Source organism: Olea europaea, chromosome 10 (assembly GCF_002742605.1).
Source record: "Olea europaea var. sylvestris chromosome 10, O_europaea_v1, whole genome shotgun sequence".
Taxonomy (NCBI): domain Eukaryota; kingdom Viridiplantae; phylum Streptophyta; class Magnoliopsida; order Lamiales; family Oleaceae; genus Olea; species Olea europaea.
The window spans coordinates 22587269-22595980 of NC_036246.1; the positions used below are offsets into that span (position 1 = coordinate 22587269).

The window sequence follows — 8712 nt, forward strand, 5'->3', positions numbered from 1 at the left end:
GTACTTAATATAACAAAATAATATATATTACATTTATTGGGTTTAATAAAATTATAAAGATTCAAAATCATGCTCTTCCTTTAAATTATACGATACTTGGTAACAATGTCATTTGTTGAATATATGATTTATTCTTATAATAAAATTATATATGTTCAATATGAACAAAATAATTGTTATATTTAAATTTTAGGCCTTGTTTTATTTTCATTTTTTTTCAAAATACATTTTTATCTATCTTATTTTTAACCATACATTCTTCAATGAAATAATATTACACGCAAATTCAAAACTTTTTTCTTATTTTTGACCTCACGTTCTCCATGAAATCATCATTTCAAAATGTATTTTTTGTTAAAAAAAAAAACACATCAAATGGGCTCTTAATATTTTATTGTGGCTAACAGTCGACAATCAACGACCGCCCGTGCTGACTCAAAATCCTAGATTCGACACTGCAGTTGAACTTGTCATTCAATTAAGAAAGACATAATCTTAGGAGATGTTTGAGAGTTGATAATATAGTAGAATTAACTCAAGTTAATTAATAATCCGAAGCTCTTCAAATGATAGATAAATCCCATGTCTATTTTCAGTGGTAAAATGAGTTATGACAGGTGAAAAGTTGACCCACACAAGGCTTTATCATTCATTTCATTCCCAGAACTTCCACTTAATTTCTTTCATTATTCAATTCTAAATAAGAAGGTGGTGAAATATGTGTATTCCACTTACCTTTTGCCACTCGTTTTACAGAGGAATTTCCACTCTTTTCTTGTTTTTTATTCAATAATTCAGACACCAAAACCATATGGATACAATTGCTTCATCGATGATTTATACACAATTCACATTCCAACTTTGGTTTTGATGATGGGGCATTCAAATAATTTATATCGATACTTCCAAAAATTATGAATATAATTATACAAGTACGCAGAAATCGTATTGCTTATTTACTTGATCGAGTGGCGCGACTTAACTATACCATTTTTATAAAGGATCTGGTGTAGACCTCTACTAATTTATTTACTACAACTATAAAATGCAGAACCCTTAATTGTGTTTCTTTAGTTTCTTTATATTTTGCATGAATATAAACATTAATAAATATACTTTTAAGATTTTTATGATAATCACAGTTTTATTCTCTATACCCTTTATTTACACCATTGAAAACAGAGAACAGGGTGGTTCCCTTTTTTGCCTTTCTATGGTATCAGTACTTAAATAATAATAAAAAACTGAATTATGAGGATCCATTAAAGCTAAAAACTTAAAAAAAAAATGTAGGAACCTTTGTGTTATAAGAATAGAAATATAAAGAGGTCCTGGTCAAGCAATACAGTCTGAAAAAGTATGTGCATATCAATTGTTGTGTCAAAGTATTTCTCTTTGATGGAAAAGGCAATTCCATTTTCTTCTTTTGCACTCACAAAAAGCTTGTCAATTTCTTATTGATGGTGGATTCTCCAAAATTTGAAACTACAAGAATTTGTTTCTAGTGTAGTATTACAAATACAGTGCTTGTTTAGTAGAGATTTTGAAGATTGATTTTTTTGACCGTTAGAGATAAAGTAGCCCGACTTGTGAGAGTAGAATTCAAAAACAACGGTTGAAATAATAAAATAACGGTAAAAAAATTGATTTTAATTAGCTTAAAATCGCCATCAAACAAGCTGAAAATTTATTTTCTTCGGAAATTAGGATTTGTATTTTAGTGTTGTTTAGTCTAACCTATTCAACGTACTATAAATACGTACTCATTGTATTGTATCTCGTAAACGATAACAATTCTTGATTTAAATAGCGAGATATTTATTTCTTAATTTCTTTTTAGATTATTTTGTGATTCCTTGTGAAGTAAGAAACTGAATCTTCCACCAAATCTTTTTGAGGCCATGCAAATGATTCTAAAAAGATTCAATCATGCAATGCTTTATGTGGTCAAGGAAATTTGAATAAAAGATTTGAAGACATAAAATAACAAGCAATGACTAGATGAATAAGTGGTTTGCTTAAATAAATAACAAGAAATGACCAAACGGGCACTATATCTAATCTTTGCTTTTCGATTTGAGAATGAAAAAAGGAAAACTGAAGTTTAAGAAGTATTCGTTTGCTTTTATTTTCTTCAATAAAAGGTAAGGCTATACGTCTCTTTCTTTTATATCGTAATCTTTTCTTACCATTATTGATAATATAATATGCGTTTGTGTCAAAAATCTCCACCGAACGGTTAAGTAGTTTAAAATAATAAAAGTTATTGCTTATGGAAGAATTAATGGTGCATAAATATTAAAACAAGATCATTGATGACAGTAAAATTCAATGTCACTGATTCTTGTGCCATTCTAAATGATCGGAAAATGATTTTCCAATTTTTAAAGTTGGTCACCACATATAAAATTGCTCAATGATTAACTAAAAGCATTTTCTTAGTGCTAATCTAAAGAGACTTACACTTCCGGCTTTGTTAAAAAATTTAAATTGGAATGGGGTACGTACTAGTCACTACTTAACTTCGACGTAATTACATAAAAATAAAATAATAAATACACGTAACATATTTAAATAGACATACATGTAGAATTGATAGCAAAAGGTACAATCTTTGCAGATGGTAGGATTACAAGAATATATACTCGATAAAGCTAATTTATTCTTTTCAAACATTTTTAATGTGTTCATTTATTCACATTTTTATCAATGATTCGATTCAATATATTTGATAAATGTTAAGGGATGTATTATCCCACATCGGTTTAATATCGAAATAAATACCACTTTATAAAGATCTTGGACTTCTTCACTTAATAAGATTGACCTTATTAAAATGGACCCCAAGTCTCAATATGGTATCCGAGCCACCCTTGAATTTCAAAATTGATCTGCTCAAATGAGCCACCATCTTGAAGGGGCTTGTTAAATTGATGTAGGTTGACTTTATTAAGATGAACCTCAAGTCTTAACAATAAAGCTAATTTAGTTCCCCAAACAGGATTTTTCATTATCGTTTTGAGTGAGTTCTAGTCGATTTCTAGTCAATTTCGAACAATCAAACCCAATTTGAAGTGAGATTGGGAATTAATTAAAAGAGTAAAAAATGACAATTTAGGAGGCAATAGTCAAGCCACAATTCAGAACTCAGGATTAACAGGCCAGGGAGAACGAAAATACGGAAAAATTGGGTTAATGAAGGTTACTGGAGCGTGAACATAGATCATGGCAAGTCCATTGAACTGGTAAAAATTATTGGAGATTACGTGAAAATCAAGAGACAAAGTGGTGGTGGATGTGGCCGGCAAGGTAGCACGATGTCGTATTGCGAAAACTCGATCGATACGCGATTCGACGATAACAATGATACTGATACTGATACTTTCTGGTTGCGGAGTGGAAGGAACTGTACAAGGTGATCACTGTAGACAAGAATTGAAGATGATTAGACATCCATTTTAATCTCGGTGCTCCACTTGATCATTCATTTCTTGCGGCATTTTTGTTATCCAATTATTATTGGATTTTCAGATTTTTTTTTTTTGAAATATATATTTTTTCCTGTTTGACAACCATTAAAACAGAAATCTCTCTCTCTCTCTCTCTTTCAAACCCATTTTTAATCACATTCTCACAGTAGAATATTTTATATATAAACCCAATTTTTTTTTCAACTTTTCAACTACATATTTTCCAAAAAATCATTATTTCAAAACTCGTTTTTTCCAAAAAAAAAATAATTCATTTTAATGGTTATCAAACGGGAGATTATATGATACTAAATTGTATGTCACCGAATTAAATCTTTATTTTTACTTTTTCCAGGAGTCTCGTACTTCTCTCTATTGAAAATCATCATTAAATGAAGTTCGTCATGATTGTGAAGTAACCCAATCTCTAGTATCTATTATTATTTTTAGATATAATTGATGTGAGATTATACCTTAATATTGTTAAGGAATAAAGTCGAGTTTTAGTTAAGGGGATCGAGCTACTCCTCTTAATAAGGTTCATATTTAGAGGTGAAACTCCAACAATCTCGAACTTGATTGCTAACTTGAATTTTAAATGGATTGAACTACTCGTTTAATTTTTAGGGCTCTAATACCATACGGAGTGTTAGATGCATTGATCTTAAAATGATAATTTATAAAGAGAACTACCTGAACCTTTATAAGCTTTTATAAGTAATGTGATTAACCTTGACAAATTTAGAATGCATAATTATGACTCGAATTGAATCTTTCACATTTGGTATATTATATTAACCTTTTAAAAGAAAAATATTTTAAAGTCCTAATCGCAATTGATCAAACAAAAACTCGAGCTAAAAGTAAAACCCATTAAAGCTACCTAAAGCTTCGAGTTGGACTAATTCTTAACCAGTTCAAACCTTAATTTCTTCTTGAAGCACTAAATCATGTATAAAGCTGGGCAGTTCTTTACAGGGGTTTTACAGGCTCTCACTGTAGTAGTGGGGTCCACTTGAAAAAAAAATAGCAATGGGCCCCTCTCATGTGTGTTGCTTGGCAGGCCTGTGAAACAGGCCCTGTACGTGCAACTCAACTCTTAAATCACAGAGTCCTATACAATGTTATTCATGATCTCGACTAAAACGAAAAAAGATTAATTTGAATTGTTTTATCATTTTTCTTTAAACAAAGACGAGTAGAATCAACTTGAATTTAATTTAGAATTTTGCCTCTTGTACACCGAGCTTGACAGCTCGGTGTACACTCCCCTCACATGAGGAGAGTGGGTCCCGGTGCATTTAATGCATGGACCCCACCCCTTGTGTGAGGGGAGTTACAAGCTCGGTGTACACATAGCACGATCCTTTAATTTAGAGGTGTCAAGCATGATCACGTCAGTCTGCAGGTCCATATTCCTCCTTAACATTGAATCTTACTAAAGCATCTTCATTAATAAATAAAAAATAAAATTGCAAACTAGTATACTATCAAAAACACAAACACGAATCTTAGATTATGTACAAAAGTAGAGTAAAAGTGTAAATATGCCTTCACAGTGGCTTGCTTATCTAGCTAGAAGAGTTTATATATGAAAAATCACATAATATCTTCTTTAATCAACTTGATTTATCAATATAAATAATTAAACTATACAATATCATTAATTATATAAGAGATTAAATGATTCAACAAGTAGGGTTTTTTCATTTTGTGACTAAAAATAAAACTGCATGTAACAGGGTTGAGGGATTGTGCACAATAGATTCTATATAAGTACTTATAATTATTTTTGAGACAGTAATAATTATTCCATTAGCTTACGCCATGCATTTTCTTTTGTTTTCATGACTCAGATGCCTTGTTCGGTTCTGCTACGTGTATTCCATCTTCTTTTTTTCTCGTCAGCCTCCAAAAACCCTCCAAAGAATAGATATTTTATGTGAAATGGATAATAGAATCTACAATTTTCATAATCCATCAGATTCCACACAAAAGAATTAAGCATAGCAACCCCCCCCCCCACCCAACCCCTTATGATTCTCAGTTCGTTTATATATAACAGATATTGCTGATAAGCATTTTAAGAATACAACTTCCCCTTGCACTTCAACCCATATTTCCCTCACTTTGTAAGAAATGAAGAGTAAAATGTGTTGTGAGGGATTTTTCAAGAACAGCAAGCCTTATCTGGCTATGATCTCTCTTCAGTTTGGTTATGCAGGGATGAACATTATAACTAAGATTTCTCTTAACGGTGGAATGAGCCACTATGTGTTGGTGGTTTATCGTCATGCCATTGCAACGGCGGTCATAGCCCCGTTTGCTTTCTTTTTCGAGAGGTGAATAAATTCTCTTTAACTTTTTTACTTAATTCGATGCATTCAAACAAAGATGCTTGCACATGGTATCAAACAATTCTTTTTATTATAAATAATGTTACTTTTACGTTATGGAGTTAATTATTTACATACAGGTAAGGCGTCAAAAATAGAGTGGAGAAGGTTTTTTTTCTAAGAAATATTGACCTATCATATCTTACCACACCATGTATATATAAACCATTATGTACAAATAAAACAACAGTGTTATTATTGTCCAATCCGGCATTGTAAACATCGTTTTGATAAGTCCCTTTATTTCATATTGCAGGAGAAATCAGCCAAAGATAACATTCCCAGTATTCATGCAAATTTTTGTTCTTGGCCTTCTTGGGTTAGTCCCTTTCTTCTTGTTCTTCTGTTTGGACATATTTTGTTTTTCTTTTCTTCATCTCCTTGATTAATTTTCTGTTATTTTCTCTTCCCTTTACGTATAGGCCCGTCATCGATCAGAACTTCTACTATGCGGGGTTGAAGTTAACCTCCCCAACATTTTCTTGTGCAATGAGCAACATGCTTCCTGCCTTGACATTTGTCATGGCATTTATATTCAGGTTTGCACTGAATTCATTCTAGAAAAAAAAAGTCATTTATCTTTTAACAAAATTTTTCTAAGATCTTTAATTAATGTTATGAATTTCTGGAACATGAAAGGATGGAGAAAGTGGACATAAAGAAGGTTATATACCAAGCAAAAGTGGTAGGAACATGTGTAACAGTGGCTGGAGCCATGTTGATGACCCTATACAAAGGACCAATTGTTGAGATGATTTGGTCAAAACACGTCCACCCTCGTGGATCTAGTGTCACTTCTGCCAATGAAACCAGTGATAGGGACTGGTTTATTGGATGCATTCTGCTCATTATTGCCACGCTTGCATGGGCATCTTTTTTCATTCTGCAGGCAAGTACTTGACAATTTTTGAAGGTATATATAATTAATTTAACCGTTTAGAAGAGGTGATTTTCTAACGAATTGAAGGGATCTTTAAACAGAAAGTTGCACTTAGAATGTACACGAATCACCAGCTCTCTCTCACCTCAATGGTGTGCTTCATGGGAACCTTACAAGCTATTGCTGTTACTTTTGTAATGGAACATAAGACTTCAGTATGGCAAATTGGCTGGGACATGAATCTCCTTGCTGCAGCATATGCTGTAACTCTCTCTCTCTCTCTCTCTAAAAGCACACATGCTTAGCAGAAAAAGATGACATATTTTTAATGAATCTGAATATATACAGGGAATCGTGACGTCTAGCATTTCATACTATGTCCAAGGAATTGTGATGAAGACAAAAGGGCCAGTGTTTGCCACTGCTTTTAGCCCCTTGATGATGATCATTGTAGCTATCATGGGCTCATTTATTCTAGCAGAAAAAATCTATCTTGGAGGGTAATTTCTCTCCCCATCACACACAAGTTCGGTTTGTTGGACTAGACGATACTAAAAAGATTTACTGTTATTTTGTATAGTGTTGTCTAGTATTGCGTACTAAACTCGCCTTGAAAATGCTTCAAATTATGGACAGTTTTTCATCAAATTATCAGAATACTAATCCAACTTTTATGTGGATGAACAGTGTGATTGGCTCCATTATAATTGTGATTGGCCTCTACTCAGTTCTCTGGGGCAAGTACAAGGAAGAAAAGGAGAACAAGAAACTGAGTGAAATCCCTGAAGCCATAAAGGATGATAATTTTCATATACGGGGAAATGGCAACATAAAAGTCGTAACTGCTGTAAATTCTGAGTCAAGTGGAGATGCTGACGTTGACAAGTGCCCTTCACTTGCTATTAATTTGCCCCTCCCATCGAGCAAACTGTCTGATAATGATTCCAAATGACCTTTTTTCGTTTTTCTTTTCACTTTTCTTTTCCCCCCCTTTTTGGGTATTTTAAGAGATTTCGGTAAGTTTTATGAATGTACGTAGTGCTACTTATTATGTGAAAGAGAATCGAACCATGAATCTCTTTTGCTATTTGAATTGTTCCACAGCATAATTTGATAGTATTGCGTAAGCAAGGTTATGGAACAACAACATATGCTTCCTCTAAAAAGCCGATCATCCATGTTAGTGTCACTTAACGACAATTTCAGAGTCATGGCTAAATATCAATGGTAAAGATGACAAAAAATGCAAGATTAGGATTATGTCGCACAAGATTTTGCTAGTTTTTCTTCTTCTTCTTCTTCCCGATTTATTAGGCTCGATGTCCATTGTATTGGCTAAGTTTTGTAATGTTTTCATGCATTAAAGATCAACCTTTATATCTGTTGTTACACCCCTAACTAAACCACTTCGGAAAAACTCCCACGTGTTCATCCTCTAGCCAAACCACTTCGGACAACAGTCACGCGCACTCCCCGAAGTGACACATGTTCACCCGAAGTGATGCCCACTCCTGATCATCTCAATGGCGCTCTGCAACGTGAAGAGTAGATCCACTGAAGCAACCGAAGTGTCCTTCAACTCCGAAGCATTGGGTACTTCGAAGTACCACCTTAGTAGACTCGCCGTTGCCATTGTCAAAAAGATATCTGTCAGGATCTCCTTTGTCTCTAAGGATCAATTGATGTGACGTCTCCACAGATCTAGTTGATGTGACATATCGACTTTATGTCGACTCAACTCAGATGAACTAATTGCCTGCCCACTCTAGACGCGGCTGATTGACGCTTATGAGCAGACGTTTCACACCGTCAGATGTATACACGTGTCTCACATCCAATGGTGCCCCATGTCTATAAATACCAGGCAAGAGACAAAGGTAATCAAACTCTCATAACTTAGCTCTTCACACTAAAAAATAGATATTCTCCTCCCCACTCTCTTGGATAACTTGAGCACTATTCCGAT

General features: G+C 33.4%; 1 protein-coding gene across 1 annotated transcript; it reads left to right on the top strand.

The window, feature by feature from the left end:
* The first annotated feature begins 5548 nt into the window (after nucleotides 1-5548).
* On the top strand, nucleotides 5549-7895 carry LOC111401520 (WAT1-related protein At5g07050-like). The gene is made up of 7 exons (XM_023029291.1): nucleotides 5549-5812; nucleotides 6123-6185; nucleotides 6289-6405; nucleotides 6506-6755; nucleotides 6848-7009; nucleotides 7095-7246; nucleotides 7434-7895. The coding sequence occupies exons 1-7, from the start codon at nucleotides 5610-5612 to the stop codon at nucleotides 7696-7698; spliced, it is 1212 nt and encodes a 403-aa protein (XP_022885059.1). The 5' UTR covers nucleotides 5549-5609; the 3' UTR covers nucleotides 7699-7895.
* The last annotated feature ends 817 nt before the right edge of the window (nucleotides 7896-8712 follow it).

Bases quoted from the DNA above. Each gene is read 5' to 3' on its own strand.
- LOC111401520 (XM_023029291.1), top strand. From the start codon at position 5,610: ATGAAGAGTAAAATGTGTTGTGAGGGATTTTTCAAGAACAGCAAGCCT. The intron at 6,186-6,288 runs GTTAGTCCCTTT...CTTTACGTATAG, and splicing joins TTTGTTCTTGGCCTTCTTGG to GCCCGTCATCGATCAGAACT. The intron at 6,406-6,505 runs GTTTGCACTGAA...GGAACATGAAAG, and splicing joins GTCATGGCATTTATATTCAG to GATGGAGAAAGTGGACATAA.